Here is an 18,855-nt window from a genome sequence, read left to right on the forward strand (position 1 = left end):
CCGTCGATCGACAGTATCAGCAAGGAGGGTCGACGGCTTGACTCCGTTAATGGAGAAATCGAATTTAGAAACATCGCGTTTCGCTACCCGGCAAGGAAAGATGTCAAGGTGCTCCAAGCACTGAATCTGAAAATCAATCGCGGCGAAACAGTGGCGCTCGTCGGCGAATCTGGATGTGGCAAATCTACATGTATACAGCTTATCCAACGGCTCTATGACCCACTCAATGGACAGGTCAGTAGCTCATTATACGCGTACGACGCACGCAGTGCGGAGCAAAGAGTGCTTTAATTTAAAGGCACAAAAATTTTGGATACCGCATTTAATTTATTGTTTATGCGGAAGACTTACTGTAAACTTGGTTTATGGAATTCTTTTAATGACAAAACCATATAAAGGCAAAGAACTCGCGTGCTATAACGGGCGTTGTTACGCAGAGAATAAAGTTAATAACCGCGCATATAGCGTCATAAATGTCCGAGTGACGTTTTTATCCCTCGCAAAATTACAGTGACGCTGAATAAATGGCATTGCGCTGCGGTAATTTACTTTCTGGCGTTATTCAGAAAATAATTGTTTTATCATCGTCATCCCCGTGTTATATTTTTCATCATTTTCGAACGTCTTCGACCGTTATCTTATCATTCGGTTCACTTATCCTGTTTGTATTTTCACAACGAGGAAAATTCGCGAGAAAACGGCAAATTCTTTCCGCCGCGCTCTTTCGCAGGAAAGAGAGACGATCGAGATCGCGTGCACCGTGTGCGGTGAGAGTGTCGTTACAATGTTATTAATGCGACCCCGCGATTTTTACGGCGCCAAAGTAGCTGTTGGCTATAGTAATGCAACATTCTACGTGTAATAAACGTTTTATGTTTTATAACTTGAGGCTTTTCACCACGCCCTATCCAACGAATATATTATGCTTGTGTGTTCAATAAAGTTACGAACTATAAGTTCGCTTTTAGTTACGTGTAATATTAAACGCCATGTACGTACAACATATGCATTTTATCATAGATCCATGCTGCAGGGATATAAAAACATAGTGATTATTTTTTTATCATTATGTTATTTTATATACATATACTAACCTTACTGTACATTTTAAAAATTCTTTTTATTAATTTCATAAGTCTATCATATTTAATATTGCTAATATTTTAATGTTGTTATTATATTATATTCGAGATTTATTAAGAAAATAACTAAGATTGAAAAAAAAAATATTGCTCCGTTACTTTAAAAATAACACAACTACAAAAAATAAGTTTTCCAAAAAAGAGAAAAAACTATTTTTCAAGTAGATAAAAAATTATTGACTAATCAAATTAACAGAAAGAATATATTCTTAACATAATGAAATATTATTTTTGTCATTTTCGTTTCGCATAAAGAAAGAACAATTTTGCTAAATACCTATAGATTTGAAAATAATCGTTAAATGATCAAAATAATTATGTTGGAAACTAAACAACGATGAGTATTGCTGCGAAAAATTTTGATATTCTAGAAACCAGCTCGAGTTTCCAATAAAAATTATTTTGATAATCCGACAAAATTATTTTCAGGTCTGAATATCTTAGCAAAATTTCAAATCTTTCAAAACCCTCCTTCCCATGCGACTCTTTAAAAAAATCATCTTTTTCGAGTTGTGACGATTTTTTTAATCATCTTTTTTGAATTGTGATGTTTAACCATTTTTTTTTATAAAATTAAGTTAATTCACTTTTGATGATTGATAGAGTAAATTTATCTAACTCATTCGGGGTGATAACTAAAAAATAATGTTTTTTGAATTTTGTCACTTTTGAAGTAAAGAAGCAATGTCTAAAATTGTAATATGTATATTTCCTTTAGAAGTTATATTAATTTTATTAGTTATTTAATAATTTATATCCTGCTTAGAAATTAATAATGTGACGTTTATTTTCAAACTTAATTCTCAAGTCATCGTTTCATTCAACTAACAATTCTCGTTTCGCGCGAAATGTTATAGCATGTCAGCTCGGCATATGTGTGCGCACAGATGGAGAGACAATTTTCAAGAGTTCCCGTATTTTCCTATGCAGGTCCTGTTAGACGGGGTCGATGTGTCGACATTGAACGTTCAATGGCTGCGCTCGCACATCGGCGTAGTTGGTCAGGAACCAGTCCTCTTTGACACAACGATACGCGAGAACATCCGTTACGGAAATGACAGCATTACCGAAGAGGAGATGATCAAAGCCGCGAAGGAAGCGAACGCTCACGACTTCATCTGTAAATTGCCGGAGGTGAGCACTACCGCCCTTTTCTCGTATTCCAGCTGCGCCTTTACCCGTCCGGAATTATAGCTTCCTTTTGGTCGTGCTTTGGAGAGCGCGAGAGTTCGATTGATTCAACAGTTTCATTCGGGAAGTCATAGAGCTAGCGGGGGTACGTTGACGTTGTCACCCTATTGAAAATCCAACGAAGATATTGTATCCGTTCGGTATTGTCTCTTCTGTCGAAACTCTTCAGCGTTAGTTTGCTTGGAATATGTTAAACTATTGCAGAACGAACATAATCACTAGTTTAACTAATGATACATAAAAAATGTAAGAAGTCAACATTTTTTACTTATTGTATAGAAAAAACGATTTTGCTAAAGTATTTAAAAAATTTAAATACAAATTTAAAAATAATTTTGTTAAATAATTATCAAAAAAGCTGTCTATTATCACTGGCCTAATGATTACTATTATTTACGATCACACGAGAGGACAATGCAATGCTTGAATTTAAAACCAAGTTAATATTAGAGGATATTGTAATTTCGCTAGTCTATAAAAGAAGGATACAATTTTTTATTTTTTTCGCAACCGTTTGTTTTATTTCTACATTTTCATGGAAACCAAAAATTATCATAAGTTTTTAAATGATTGAAGTATAACGATTTCGTAACAATGTGAATAAGGATTTTATTAACTTTGAATCAATGTATCAATTTTTCCTTAAGTGTAGTGTTATTATTATGACAATTTTCGGTTCCCGTGAAAATAAATACGTAAGAAAATGTAGAAATAAAAGGATCTTCGAACGGTCGAAAGAAGTTGTATCTTTTTTTGTTATCGCAAGAAGCTGCGTGATTCAAATGCTAATCGATGAAATATCGTTGGACGCGGGCGGGTTTTGAGATTTCCGCGAGCATAATTGAAAAGATAAATTAACAAGTAACGAAAGAGATAGTGCAATTTTCCTGAATAATCCCCCGACTGGATACAACCATTGTCATCGCGTTGCGATATGTTAACAATAGTCTCAGGTGTGCTAGGCAGTCCACGCGGTACGCGCGCAAACAGGCGATAAAACACGCGTGTTAAACTGTGCGCGGGGCAAATAACATTATCCGAGATTACGCTTGTGTCAACGATTAGGCGTTTATTAGCGGATTATCGGTAGGTGAATTCGATACTCGCGATATTCCCATATTAGTCCCATTGGATCGTTGTCCGCGTTCGCACACACATTTGGAGCTTATCCCGCTCGCACGTTCGCATACGCTGCAATTTAACTTGCAGCTTCATTTTCACCGTTAGAAAAATAAAGTTTGTTCGGTATGAGTTCATCAGGATTGTAATTAGTCAGCGTGCTCCACCTGCACTGCCGCGATAACGTTTTTGGACAGTAACGATATCTGTTAAATCGCATTGTAAATGGATTTGATGGACATCAAACAACAGAAATCCCGTTAACTGGAAGCTCCTAGCTTTTTATTAGATCCGACTTGCCTGCGGAAAGATCATTGATCGAGAAACGCCGCTATCAGCGAACGTATTGCAGCTTGCGAATTTATTAAACCGCATGTTGCATATGCACCACAGGTGTGACATGCTATTTCGTCCTTGATTAAATACCTGTTACTTTGAACCGCAATTGTTCGAAAACTGTCATCGAGCGATTGGTGGCATATAGCTGGCACCAAATGTGCACAAAGAGCGTCAATTTGCAAATTTAAATTTTTTAAAATACAAAAAGGAAGGGGTTGGACAATAAAAAAAAAGGAAAAAAGATTTTCGTTGAAATATTTGCGATAAAATAGAATTGCTAGGATGTCGTTAATATCTTATTATCGCGAAAAAGATTTTCGTGAAATATGAGAAAATGTCTTTACTTATTTCAGAAAACTGTTTGCAACAATTTCAACTTAAAATTTAAATATAATGTAATTAAAATTCAAGGTTGCCATTGATAATTAGGGAAATAGAAAAGAGTCAAAGAAACTAGGAAAAAGTCAGAGAATTTTCTGGAGAGAGAAAATTAGAATTCTTGATTTTAAAGAAGTATAATATGCATATACTTACGCGCAGTTTTAGAATACTATCAATTTAGGCCGTGTTCGTATTTAATAAAATAGTTGTCAGTTGTCAGTACAATATAATATACGTAACGGAAACTATAGATTTTCAGTATTGACAATCAACTGGCAGTAATATACGAACATGGCCTTAATTAAATGCAAGTAGTGCCAACATTAATAGTAATTTATATTGTTATGTCAAATTGTTCTCTCTCAAAATATTTTACGATTTCGAAATCAGGACAAAACTACAAAAAATTTTAAAATATTATTGAAAACATTGACAGGAAAAATCATGAATTTTGTTTGAAAATAAAGGAAAGACTATGGAATTTTAGAATGAAAATTTATCTTTCTTGAGACACGCATATTTTGCGATGTTGCATTCTAATGTCAATTCGCACACGAGGTTCGGGAATCTAAAGCAGATTTATGAATGGACAGGGATACGATAGTCCAGTGGGCGAAAGAGGCTCTCAGATGTCTGGTGGACAAAAGCAAAGAATTGCCATTGCACGCGCGTTGGCGAGGAATCCGGCGATCCTTCTGCTGGACGAGGCAACGTCTGCTTTGGACGTTCACAGTGAGGCGATTGTGCAGAGAGCCCTCGACGCGGCAGCGAAGGGAAGAACAACGATTATAGTCAGTCACAGACTTTCCACTATCACGAACGTCGATAGGATCGTGTTTATCAAGGATGGGGTCGTCGTCGAGGAAGGAACCCACAATGAATTAATGGCGCTCAAAAATAACTATTACGGACTGCATTCCGCCCACGCAGATGCTGCAGCTAAAGGTACGCTTTAGCTCACAAACGTTTTGTGTCGATGTTTCTGTGAACGTTTAGGTATACGATAAATTTGTTGTTATTCGCTATTGTATAGATAAGGTCTCGAAGGTCAAGACCATTGTGTCAACTCCGAAGATGAAGATAAAACCGCCGTTAAATCAACAATTCTCAACATTATCCGCGCACTCTCATCGACTCTCTCTCGCGAGATCCTCGAATGAGGAGGAATTGGACGAGCAGGAGAAACCTTACGACGCGCCTATGATGAGAATATTTGGATTGAACAAACCGGAATGGCCATTAAATTTGATCGGTAATTTCTTGCTAACGTAAACAAGTAGTGACAGTGATCTGTTAAGAGTTTAATGAGCTCTTATGACAGCATAGGGAATATATATACATTACTTCTTTCATTAATAAAAGAATGATCAACGATTCCTTTAATACAAATTCTATCCTTATTGGAATACAATCATATAATGCTTGAATGATCATTAATGGATTTAGGTAACATGGAATTGTTTAGCATCTTATTTAACCATACATTTTATACAATACTTATATAACATTACTTATATCTAAATAATTGAGAGATATTCTAATAAAATATAGTACATTTCCTAAATAACATGGAATATTCCAGCAATGTTGCAATGTTGTTGACGTTACTGTAATATTGCAGGAATATTCCATGCTATCTGAGGAATGTTACACTATTCTTTTAATAGAACATTTTTCAGTTACTTATATAAGTAATATGATATAAGTGTTGTGAAGAAGGAAATTTGATTCTCACTCTATTTTCTAAAATTGCCCTATTCTCCAAAACTTCAACATTTCTTCCAACCAGCGCAATTATCTAACTTAAATATCATTGTGGGCAGTTTTGAAGAGCATGAGTAAAAAGCAAATTTCCTCCTCCAACATTTCTTAAACAGAAGATGTTCCGCTAAAAAAGTGGTATGACATTACATTGATGATTTGAGCATTGTGTGACTCTATTTTAACAAGAATAGACAATTTGTATTAAAAACAATAATAGACCTTTCATTAATGAAACAAGTAGTGTATTCTCCACGTTCACATTATTTTGTTTCCTGTATAAAAAAGTATAGAAAGAATTGAACTTAAAGTATTATATAAAAAAGAAAAAAATAATCTACATCTTATACGATTTCTTGCAGGATGTCTCGCGGCGGCGACAGTAGGTGCTTCCTTTCCAGCTTTTGCTATCTTATTCGGTGACATTTACGGTATATTGAATCTTCTCGACGCCGAGGAAGTCATGAAGGAGACCATTTTCTTGTCGATACTCTTCATCATTGTCGGCTTAATTACAGGAGTTGGCACTTTTCTGCAGATGCACATGTTCGGTCTGGCTGGCGTGCGTATGACGACGCGAATAAGAAAGATGGCGTTCAGCGCGATGTTGAAGCAGGATATGGGTTGGTATGACGAGGACAAGAACAGTGTAGGTGCGCTCTGTGCGAGATTGTCGTCGGACGCGGCGGCTGTCCAAGGTGCGACCGGGACTCGCATCGGCTCCATGCTCCAGGCGTTCTCGACACTTGTGATCGGGATCAGCATATCCATGTACTACAGCTGGAAGATGACGTTAGTTGCAGTGGTGTCGATTCCACTGGTACTCGGGGCGGTATTCTTCGAGGCGCGGGTCATGGGCGGTCAAGGTATGCAGGAGAAGAAGAAAATGGAGTCAGCCACCCGAGTAGCCGTTGAGGCAATAACAAACATACGTACGGTTGCCAGTCTCAACAAGGAAGAAGTATTCTTGAAAAGATACTGTATAGAACTGGACCACGTCGCACGGGCGATGAGAATCAGAAACAGACTGAGAGGATTGGTCTATTCATGTGGACAGACCATACCAATGTTCAGTTACGCCATAAGTCTTTATTATGGTGGTTACCTGGTGGCCAGGGAAGGACTAAGCTACGAAAAAGTCATCAAGATATCGGAAGCGTTAATATTCGGCTCGTGGATGCTGGGACAGGCGCTCGCCTTCGCGCCAAACTTCAACGCAGCCAAAATTTCGGCCGGCAAAATCTTCAAGCTGCTCGACAGAGTTCCGGAGATCACTTCGCCACCGGGATCAGAGGAAAAGGATTTAGATTGGGTAAGCTCACTTTAGTAATCTCGCATTTTCGGCGTGTAAGCTTAGTTACATAAACCACGAGTACACAATGTGTTTTGGCTACCGCGCACTTTCTCTCTATCCTATATACACATATTTAGCGGTAGGTAATTAAATAAATAATATTTGGGAGATTCAACTCGCACCTAAGTTTGAACAACCATATGTTTAATGTTGAATAATAATAATGGACAAAAGATAAGACATGTAATTAAATTTTGCTGAGAGAAGAATGGAAAATTCGCCAAAGAATGTAAAGTGATAAAGCGCAGGACATGTACAGTAATTAGCTTTAACTTTTAATTAATCTCTTACAAAGTTAATCGAATTCGCACGACAATGAACACAATATTTAAATTGGCTACTAAATCGTAAAATTATTAGCCTGATTTGTTTTAACGCACGCGCCGATGAGTTGTTATTGGACGCTGACGTGATTCGTGTATTTCATTACGGAATAATTTCCCTTATAATTGAAGTAAATTTTAGTGGATAATCAATCTACTAAAATTGATTGAATTAATGAAGAAATATTTAAATATTTCAGACGCAGTTCATTTAATGTTACAAATACTTTGAAGCATTTGATTGACTAACCTAAAAATGCTTCAAAGCATTTGTAATATTAAGTGAACTGTAGCCTTTAATCCCGAAACACAATAGTAATTTTTATATAATAGTATATTTTTATATAATAGTAACAAATGTAATAAGCTTTAAACTGTAAGATTATATTGGCCAATCACAGTCGAATATGAAGAAAATAATCACTATACCTAATTGATTTCTAACGGAATTAAGATTTAATACATTTTTTGTTTCGGGACTTATGTATAAGAAAAAAATTCGTTCGAAATGATTTCAAGGAGTAAAGTTATCAGCGGATTTATTTTCACTACATATTTCAAAGATAGTTTCAAGGAATTCCCTCGTTAATAATTCCTTAAATAAAGTTATCGCCAGTTCGTTTTATAAATTCTTTCCTTCTTTTGTAACTCTCTTTGCTACGTATTAGACGCTGAATAGTATTTTACTATTTAACGAATTATTAACGAATTATTAGGATTGTTAAACGGGATCTCTAACGGAGATCCGCATGATTTACAATGCGCTCGACAAACTGCTTACGTAACCACGTCGCATAGAACGACAGAGAATGCACGGGGATTGCAAACGGTTTTGATGATTCGTGAAGCGTGCGCAGCGGACGCGCAATTAATCCGATAATTACTGCGACGCCTTGCCATAAACGTTGCTAATTGCCGGATGCATGTTTAATCTTCGCATCAAAACATGCACTCTGAAAAATAGCGGTGTCTATACAATTCTCACTGTGTTCGTGTTAATATTAAGAACAATATATAATGTGTATTTAATACTATGGGTTTTAAATCTACACTATGATGGTGTTGATATAAACATCAGCGGTTTGAAATCCACACCATGCTGGTGTCAATATTAACACCAACAGAGTGAAAATTATATAGATATCACATGGATATTAAATCCACACCGATATTTTTTAGTGGTTTATTGTTTCGTTTACAGTGCATCGTGTTTGCACGCGGGTCCGTGTACAATTCGCAACACCTGTGCAAATGATATAACATTCGTTAGAAATGTGATCGTTTGATAACACTGCTTCGAGTGGCGTCTCGTTAATTACGTTGGAAATGCAAAATTTAAAGTCAACATCGATATCTAAGAAGACTTGGCATAAATTAATCCAGGACCCGATTTTAGCCTGATTTTTTTTTCTATGTAACGTACCATCACCTGGGAATTTACACTCCAATTAAAGTCGCTATTATTAATCCTTAAACGCCTCACTACGGGGAACAATATATGAGTGCACAGCATATCCACAATCCAAAATTCTCTTATTTATAACTTATATAAAAATAAACATATAATAAAAAATTTTTTTTTAATCAAAACGTCAGACATTAAGAAACGTAATGGTAGCAAAGTGTGTATCTATATTTATTGATAAAAAAATTATGAGTAATAAAAAAAACATTGGAAACACTTTGAAAAAAAACCGTGTATACCTATTGAAGAGTTATTTAAGGGGTAACAATATATTGTACACTTATTTTTCGATTCATTAGAATTTGAGAACATTATGGATATGGGTTTAATCACAATTTTTTAAAAAAGTAAACACAAACTAAATAAATATTAACCACGTTAAATAGCTTATTATAATATTAGGTGTTAAACTTAATTCCTGCCGTTTTTCGTCTCCAAAATTGATTTGTTTCGAAGGGAAGATGAATGAATACCTTAATCAAAGTAATTTCCTTCATTTTCTACTTTATTACTAATTAATTAAGGTATTTCCCTTCAAAACAAATCAATTTTGGAGACGAAAAACGGCAGGAATTAAGTTTAATACCTAATAATATTTTTTACAAATACAAATTTTAATTAAAGTGTTTTTATTGCGGATTTTTTCGATGAAATTTAAAGACACTTTCTAAAATCTTTGAAGTGAAATCTAATTCTAAAGAGTGGCAAAGAATAACAATTAAGCCAGTATGAAAAAGAGTGGCCAATTGTCAATTTTTAAAAGTAAGATTTCACTCTTTAGAGTTAGATTCCACTATAAAGATTTTAGATAGCATGTTCAAAGAATCGTAAAGAATAATCATTAAAAAGAAAAAAATATGTATTAGATAATATCCATAAAATAATATTTTACAACAAATCGTATTTTTTCACCATTAGGACGTAAACTCCAGATGACTTTTCCGGGTTAAATAAAGGATAGGTAATACTCGCATTAAATGTCTCCAAATTCTAATCGTTCCTCCGAAAGAAAAAATAAATAAAGCGAGTTCTTGCGCATTCTCCGTGTAATAAGAGTTGGAGAAGGCGAGCGGCGCGTAACGCGGCGCATTATGAGATTAACACGAATCTCCTCCTGGTTAACGAGTTACTTTGTGTTTTTCACGCAGAAAGCGGACGGATTGATACAGTATTCAAGGATCAACTTCAATTATCCGACGCGGCCGGAAATGCCAGTGCTCAAGGGGCTGGATTTAATCGTAAAGCCAGGACAGATGGTGGCCCTCGTGGGCCAGAGCGGCTGCGGGAAATCCACCTGCATACAATTGCTACAACGGCTTTATGATCCGATTTCCGGTATCCTGACATTGGACCAGCGTGACATCACCTCGGTTTCGCTGGCCACGCTTAGAGCACAGCTTGGCGTTGTGGGGCAAGAACCAGTGCTCTTCGACCGAACGATTGCGGAAAATATAGCTTATGGCGACAACAGCCGACAAGCGTCCATGGACGAAATCATCGAGGCAGCCAAAATGTCCAACATTCATTCATTTGTCGCTTCGCTACCGTTGGTTAGTTGTTGACGTTGCTGTTATATAATATTCGCGCATCAGTTGCGCGTAACGAAAAGCGTGATTTGTTTTAAAAAGAAAGAAAAAAAGAAAGAGAAACAAGAACTTTTTATACTGTTACATATAATGCAAGTGATACGCAAATACAATAATAATAATAAATTTAACACATTAAAAGAACGTCAAAAGACTGCTGTTAAATATTAATGTAATTAAATTTGATTGAATAATTAGTATTGGTTTTTTGAATTAACATTACAATTGGTTTGGAATAATTTTGAAATAGTTAATTGGAAAATTAAAAAAAAAGGTAGTCTAAAGACTTAGGACGCTCGCACGGAATGCAAGAGATCCGGGTTCGATTCCCGGCCGAGGCAATATTTTTCGCAGTAAGTTTATTACAGTTTTTTAAGATTAAATTTGGGAAATTTGGGAGGATTATTAATATTTTCAGATTGATTGCGTTGAAAGTCCAACAACCATATCAGCACGCAATTATAATTTCTGAAATTAATTCATTTGAATATATATATAGTAGTTCAACATCTTAACATTCAGACCGTAGTGGCGTTTCGTATTTAAAGTAATGTTTCTAGCATAAACGGTTTTATTTCCAATCTTATTATTGTAAAAAAAAAGGTTCTGAGGGAAGGTTTAACGTGTTAATATTATTAATACTTTTTTAATACATTTTTTTCCACACAATTAATTATAATCCTATTCTTTTCTGTTTAGGGTTACGATACGAGACTGGGATCAAAAGGCACTCAGCTCAGCGGCGGGCAAAAACAGAGAATAGCAATTGCAAGAGCATTATTGAGAAACCCCCGAATTTTGCTGTTAGACGAAGCAACTTCAGCCCTCGATACTCAAAGCGAGCAGGTGAGAATTGCCATCTGTTTTCCTAAAAAAAAAAACTGTTCGAGATTAATTATTCTACCAACAATTTTTCCTCTTTAACGTTAGATAACATCGTGTACAAAATACACTGTGTAATTCAACGGAAAAAGAATCTAATTACATTAATTAGAATTCTGGTTAAAAATGGACAAATTAGAATTTTTTGGTTGAATTTATTATAATTAAAAATGTTCTAGTGCACATTTTCAAACAGCAATTTTTTTAGTATACATTATTCTCGAATATTACTATAATTTTCTGGATAATACTTGGAAATGTAAAGCAAGGGCGACGAACAAATATAGCGACGGAAGCACGAATGCATCTAAAATAAAACCACAGATAGATAGTTGCGCAATATATCTGCAGGAAGTCACTTATTACAACCGTAAAAAAAAATGCTCCGCGCGAGATTCGCAAAGCGGAACGATTTCCATCCTTTCACGTTTTGCTCGATGTAGCATGTACGATTTCTCGATTAACGGCGTATTACAATCCCCAAGATCACGTCTCTGCCCAACAATCACATTGCAGCTCGTAGATGACGAGATTGGAAGTCCGATTGAAAATTTCCCGAAGGGCACGGCTGTTATCGTTATTACAAGAGACCTACCGGCGATAGACAATCAAGTTAATAGTTGTCGAAAGTGACGGAAACGATGGTTTGTTTCGATCGTGCGTTTATCCGCAGATTTCCTTCGTAAATCGCATACTTCATAATATCGTTATTGTATAGTCATTAAGAACGTCTGCTTCGCTATGTGCGAAATTTCGCTGCTTCAGTCGACAAGAAGATAGCGCTTGCACACGGTACTTGTTTATTTCTTTTTTTTTATTCCGTTCGTTCGTGGGCTGCATTAACCCCGAGTCAGCATCGAGTTTTTAGGTCAATCCATTTTAGCTACGTTTTCCTTTACTCTGCACGAAACAAGTGTATATTCATGCTTTGTACGAGAAGGGAGACGAAAAACGTAACCCGAAGTACTGCTAAAATGGACAGAATTTGTAAAAAAAATTTAAATTTTACCTTCAAGAACTGTTTTTATATAAACTATGTATGTATCTAGAGGAAAGGGATACTATTACGTTTTATTAAAATAACTCAATTAAATAGGCATTCATGTAATATAACTTCTTCTTGTTAACAAATGTTGTTATAAAAATTTGTTAGCCATGCTTGTTTTTTCATTTTATAGATAACTTGTGATTCAGACTTAATCTCACTTAATTTGGTAATAATGTAAAAATTATATTTCTCTAGTCATTTAATTATTAACTGATTTAATAGTGTAATAAGTCTAAAAATTATTCACTACAAAACCATTAGTTTAGTGATTAATTATAACTAAAAAATATAATTTTTACATTATTATCAGATTAAGTTTAACCACATGTTAACCAGAAAACGAAAAACTAGGCCATCATAAAATGATACCAATTATATCGGTATCATAAAATAATATCAATTATTATAGGTAGAAGTCCTTCGAGTAAGATAATAGAACAAATGTAATTTATAAAAAAATTAAAGAGGGATAAAAAATTACGTACAATAAGAGGAAAGATAAGGAACATCATTAACTAATATATGTATTTACATGTCGGATACATGCGTACATTACCAAAAGTACAAGTAAAATTATAAAAAAAATCATATTAAATGCTTCCAAACTAAACTAAAGTTACAAAATTAATGCCAACATATTTCTCGAAGTTACGTGAAGTGTGCAATAAAAGTTACTCACTCAATTAAGAGCTACATTCAAGGTCTCCAAGTTAAACTAGTCACAGAATTAATATCAACTTCTAAAAATTACGTAAAATGTATACCTCTATAAAACTGTCTACTTGCTACCTGTAAAACAAATGGAGTTTTTACAACAACACAGTAAATACTAATGACCATTGACCATGTTATAACGTCTAAGCAGACTGTGAAGAAGTAATTTTGGCGGTCACCTTCAAAATACATCACAAATTACATCATGGTATTCCACAATCCCTCACCTATTCCATAACGCTTCCTTTCCTATATTATAAACTTTAAGATCTGTACTTTGAAAGTTGTCTCATTTTAAATTGCAAAAGCAATGATTAGAGAAAATAGAAATATTATAAAGATTAATTTCTCACATACGATCTAAGTGAATTATCTGCATTTTTAACGAGAGAGAGAGATAAATAGATAGATAAAGTGTTTATTGATGTTTTAGGGCAAGCCCTCTAAGAACATAGGAGAAAATGTAATTTTTAGTACAAATTAGCAGTATAATCGTAACAAAGAAATTGTGACAGAGTATTTATAGCGAGAAAATAGAAAGTCACGGCAGTATTATAAAAAAATTACTAAAATTAAGATTACATATTACAAATTACAAATACAAATATTATAAAGGTACGCATTACAAAAATTACTGATATTACTAGGAGAGAGAGAGAGAGAGAGAGAGAGGGGGGGGGGGGGGGGTAGAGAGAAACTATTGAAACAAATGTATAGGGCATAAATATCACGGAACTATGTTGCAAACGGAACTATTTCCGATAAGCAATAACGAGTACGAGAGTCAGTGAGGTCGGATAATAAATATTTTGAGTATTTATGCGGTGTCCACTACAGCGGACCGTCGATTGCAGCGATTTCGCGGTAATCTAAACTGTAGCGTGGTGAGCACGGGGTAGTGAGATGAATATTAATAACGAGACCCAGGTGGATTTAGATGAAAAATAGAGGTAGAAAGTGCGAGTCAAAGAGCATGGCCCCGAAATAATGTCCGCGTTCGCCGCATATTATACGCTGCTGTATACCACCACCGGGTTTTGTATAATTCTGACAAAGTTCGATTAAAACCCAGTAATACTTGTATGCGCAGATCAATCCCTCTTGTCGCACAAATTGCATAGCCGCACAATCACATTTTTCCATTCCGTGCGTTAAGAAATTCCATTTAAAAAAGTGCTGCGATAATTGGTCAAACATATTCTGCAAATATCGACAATCAGATATATATATATTTTTTTTTATACTCTCTCTCCGTCATTCGATGTCGATCTGCCGAATTACCGGACGTACCGGCTGTCACGCTATTACCGGTATTATCGGCGCTAACAATCGGAAATGCTCGGCTTTACGAGCAAACGGTTGTTGCACCCCGGTCGGGAAACGGCTCGTCGCGGCCAAATGAATTTCGTGGTAATATTGTTCCCGCGTCCCCCCCCCCCTCTCTCTCTCTCTCTTTCTTTCCGAACACAATCCAGCGACGGCGCCTGTCCCTCCTTTTGTCGAGTCCCGTAAAACGGGAAAGTGTTTACGTTCGATTAGCCCCGTTAAAACGCTCCATGTCTAAATCGCTCCCCTGATTTAAACTGTGTTCCGCGTTAACCACCGCTCGCGCTAATTACTTCGCGTTTACGGAATTAGTTTTGGGAAGACATATTGAATAATTTATATCCTAGGTACGCGCAAGGAACATGTGCACGCCGTTGTATTATTAATGTTAATTTGTTTTTAACACTTCTACGCTAGCACGCGGCACGCCTCGTTTTGCGTAATGGATCGATGTCATGCATATGCAACGCACGATACCAAAAGTTAAAATTTATATCAGACTATTTTAGAAATGAATTACGTAAGCGGTGAATAATTTTTTACACTGCGTTAGATATAAATTCTGAGAGAGAAGATAATTCTCTGTTTGTGATCGTGACTTTTTTAAATAATAGTGGAAAAAGACACACTTGATAAAAGATATTATTCCAACGCAAGCGATTAATTCTCGGGTATATCTCGATATTAATTCGTATAAAAAAATTTGTACTTGAATAAAAGTTTTTTTATAAAGGTTATTCGAACAATTTTGAATCCTTTAGTGCTCTTAATGGTATATCCGAAGTTTGTTTTACTTTACTATATGGAAAGAAAAAACAAGAATTTTGTTGAAGTATATATATATTTAAAAATTTAAATTGATACAAAAAATAATTTTGTTGAACCATCAAAATCATTTGTACAGACAATTTAAGTATAATGAACAATTCTGCACAAAATCTTGATATTCTAGCAATCAATTTGATTATCTTGCATAATTACTTTTATAAAAAAAACTACTTAATTTATTTGTGGAAGATACAATGCTTATTTCACTGAAATAAATTCTTATTTAAATATGGCGAGTTGGAAATATATTTCTAGCAAATAAATCATCACGCGATTTTATTTTTTTTTTACAATTAAAAAGAGAAATATAATATATTTCACAGAAATGTATATTCTGTCATCATAGTTAAATTTTTTATAATCAATAAATATCGAACAAAATGTCACAAGTAACATTTGTTTTTGAATATGTTGATTTCTTCTTTCAGTATTCTAAGAACCAACTTGAGCATCCTACATAATTATTTTGATGAAACAAAATTATTTTTTAGATCTATCTCTAATAAAATTTGTAGATACTTCAGTGAAACCGTTCTTTCCATGTAAATATGTTACGATTATGTACGTTATATTTTTCCTTTATTAAAGATACTTATATTGTTTGATGTCTGGCGTTTAAAATAAAAAATATTTATTATAATAGGTTTATTTTTATACAATATAATATATATTTTTCACAATACCCAATGTAATAAATATGTAACGATATAGAGAGAGTAACCCCTGAAGGATTAATTCAATTAAATTCTAAGTATATCCATGTCTTAGTTTTTGTACACAGTATTGATGTACAAGAAATCATGCTAAAAAATCAAGATATATAAAAGAAAAATCAACCTAACAATCGTTTACATTTATATTCTCATCGCCGTCGTCACACACTTGTATCCTCTCGGGAAACAGCCTCTCGCATTAACCGATATTTTCTGCGTGCAGGTCGTGCAGGCGGCCCTGGACAAGGCTATGCAGGGCAGAACGTGTATCACCATAGCCCACCGTCTGGCCACTATAAGGAACGCAGACGTGATCTGCGTGCTCGATCGGGGTACCGTGGCCGAGATGGGCACCCACGACGACCTGATGGCGTCCGGTGGTCTTTACGCTCACTTGCACGCTCTTCAACAGAAATCTATCCAGCAGTAAAAGAGCGACTAGGCGTCGGATTCCTTTGCCTTTTCCTTCTTTATGCGCGATTCGACCGGTGCATCGAGCGTGTTGAAAGCGCGAGGATCGACTTAGAAGACGGTCGGGCGCGTGGAAAGTGGAGAAGAGCCAAACTGGCCAAACACCGCATAAAGACCGCAAAGCTCAAGTGGTCGCAATTGTCACCGCCGAAAGGCCACGAGATGTCAAAGAACACAAACGATGGCTGACGTTCAAAGGAACGGATACGCTAGGACAGAAGATAGGTTCCTATAGATTTATGGAACATTCAATCAACTTATTTACCGTGTCGACTTTGTAGCGAGCGCGATAACAAACAACACCGTAAGTGATTTGAGATCACTAATCGAGGATCGAGCAATTTATTTTCGGCGGAAACTTGAACATAAATCAAAATTCGAATTGTATCGATGTCAGCCTAGTGAACACCAACTAATACATACAGAAAAATACATATTGTACGTAAATAGACAATAATTACTTGTTTGAAGTATTTCAATAGTTTATATAGCCACAAATCTATCACAAGCATCAAATTCAAAATATATTCTAAATCCTAGTAATACTTCAATCAAGATTGTTAAATTAAAATAAATGATTTGAATGAAAATTTGATTTGCTTATGATATAAAATCGTTTCTCCGATTTTATAATATATCCGTCAAAAGAAAATTAATTCTTGTTTTGAGTACATAATAATGAGTTTTTCTAAAAATTGTAATAAGTATAATTTAAGATAATTACCGATTATCACGAAAATATTCTTTGTTAAAGATAACTAATACTTAAAAGGAAGAAAGTAATTATTAAATAATTAAGTAATTATTAAGCAATAATTAATTAATTAAATGTTAAGTAATTATTGTTCTTAGCTCTCTCATAAAATGATAATTTTTTTTGTGTACGTATAGTAACGTTATATAAACATTACATTATAATTTCCTACTCAGCAATATATAAATATAATCTAACACATTATTATACATAACAGTTACATCGTTGAGTAGGAAATTATAACATCCCAAATTCCAACTAACAATAATGTAATTGTTAATTATAATTTTCCACTCAACGATATAACAGTAATATAACACATAACACGCAACAGTTATATTGATAAGTGGAGCATTATAATAATTATATTACTTTTAGTTGGAGCTTAGGTATTAGGGTTGATGTAGTATTATTCTTAGTTGGTGTTTGTTAGGAGAATTCTCGGATATAATTTTCAGCCAGTGAGAAATACGATTTGAATGACCCTATCAACTTATCGCTCTGCAGTCATCTTTTTATACATTGATACAAGAGAGTAAATTACGGTAGTATTTACATTGCGATTTTCTTACAAATATCAAATTTGTATTTGCATACTTTGATAGATATTTCTTTAGGTACAAGTCTGAACAATAGTTGTAATTAACGAAAGCTGATGAAGCAAATAGAATGAATATTCACTTTTACCTTTTTTCCCCTCTTTTTTCTCTATACATTTACGACCACCTCATTCGCGCTTATCATATTTCTCGTTTGATACTTTCATATAAAATATTTCTGCGGCTGATAGACTTAAGTCTCCTGTCAAAGACCTTTTACCGGGGACGTGTACGTTACTTCTCCTGGCGGCCACGTTACTTCATTAGGCATTGTACCTCGCGCACCCACGTAACGATCCATTCTTCTAGATGGCGAAACGCGTCATGTGGCATTATCCATAATGGCAGGCGACGTAATAGACTTTTCCTCCCATTTCACCGTTATTCGTACGCGTCGACTTTCCTCCAGAGCGTTTTCTCAGGTGATAATATTTCTTTGCGCGCGCACACACGCTGCGCGAAGTTATCGCGATTTTTATGAGAGTTAACATATCTCGTGACGAGTTTCAGGAAATTGGGCTATATGTTTATAAGCCTCTTCTTTTTGTAAGAAAAAGATTTTGCTGAAATATGCTAAAAATTTAACTAGATACAAATTTAAAGATAATTTGTAATAAAATTACAATGAAAATAAGTTTGTTGGACAATCAAAATATTTATAAAAAAATTCAAGCATAATGTGCAATGCTGCAATATATCGTATTTTAAAGTAACTATCTTAAGCATCCTACTGTTAGATGTTAATGATAATCTAATCCTTTGTTAAAAGTAGCATTTTGTGTTAAAATATAAATAAATTCATTTTTGTGATTAGTTTCCAATTAAACAACATCCGTATTAACACGTTAGTAAATAAAAA

The 18,855-nt window shown here is 34.8% G+C and overlaps 1 protein-coding gene across 1 annotated transcript in view; it reads left to right on the forward strand.

Moving 5' to 3' along the window:
• Mdr49 (Multi drug resistance 49) overlaps positions 1-17,150 on the forward strand; it is a 93,735-nt gene extending 76,585 nt beyond the window's left edge. The window contains exons 12-19 of the mRNA XM_018519527.1: positions 1-234; positions 2,073-2,276; positions 4,766-5,117; positions 5,206-5,424; positions 6,296-7,245; positions 10,224-10,625; positions 11,361-11,507; positions 16,396-17,150. The exon at positions 1-234 is cut by the window's left edge and continues 31 nt beyond it. Of these exons, the coding sequence (XP_018375029.1) occupies positions 1-234; positions 2,073-2,276; positions 4,766-5,117; positions 5,206-5,424; positions 6,296-7,245; positions 10,224-10,625; positions 11,361-11,507; positions 16,396-16,602 (2,715 nt within the window). The 3' untranslated portion in view covers positions 16,603-17,150. The remainder of the gene's footprint in view (positions 235-2,072; positions 2,277-4,765; positions 5,118-5,205; positions 5,425-6,295; positions 7,246-10,223; positions 10,626-11,360; positions 11,508-16,395) is intronic.
• Positions 17,151-18,855: the final 1,705 nt, after the last annotated feature.

The sequence above is a fragment of the Trachymyrmex cornetzi genome, unplaced genomic scaffold, assembly GCF_001594075.2.
Source record: "Trachymyrmex cornetzi isolate Tcor2-1 unplaced genomic scaffold, Tcor1.1 scaffold83, whole genome shotgun sequence".
Classification (NCBI taxonomy): Eukaryota; Metazoa; Arthropoda; class Insecta; order Hymenoptera; family Formicidae; genus Trachymyrmex; species Trachymyrmex cornetzi.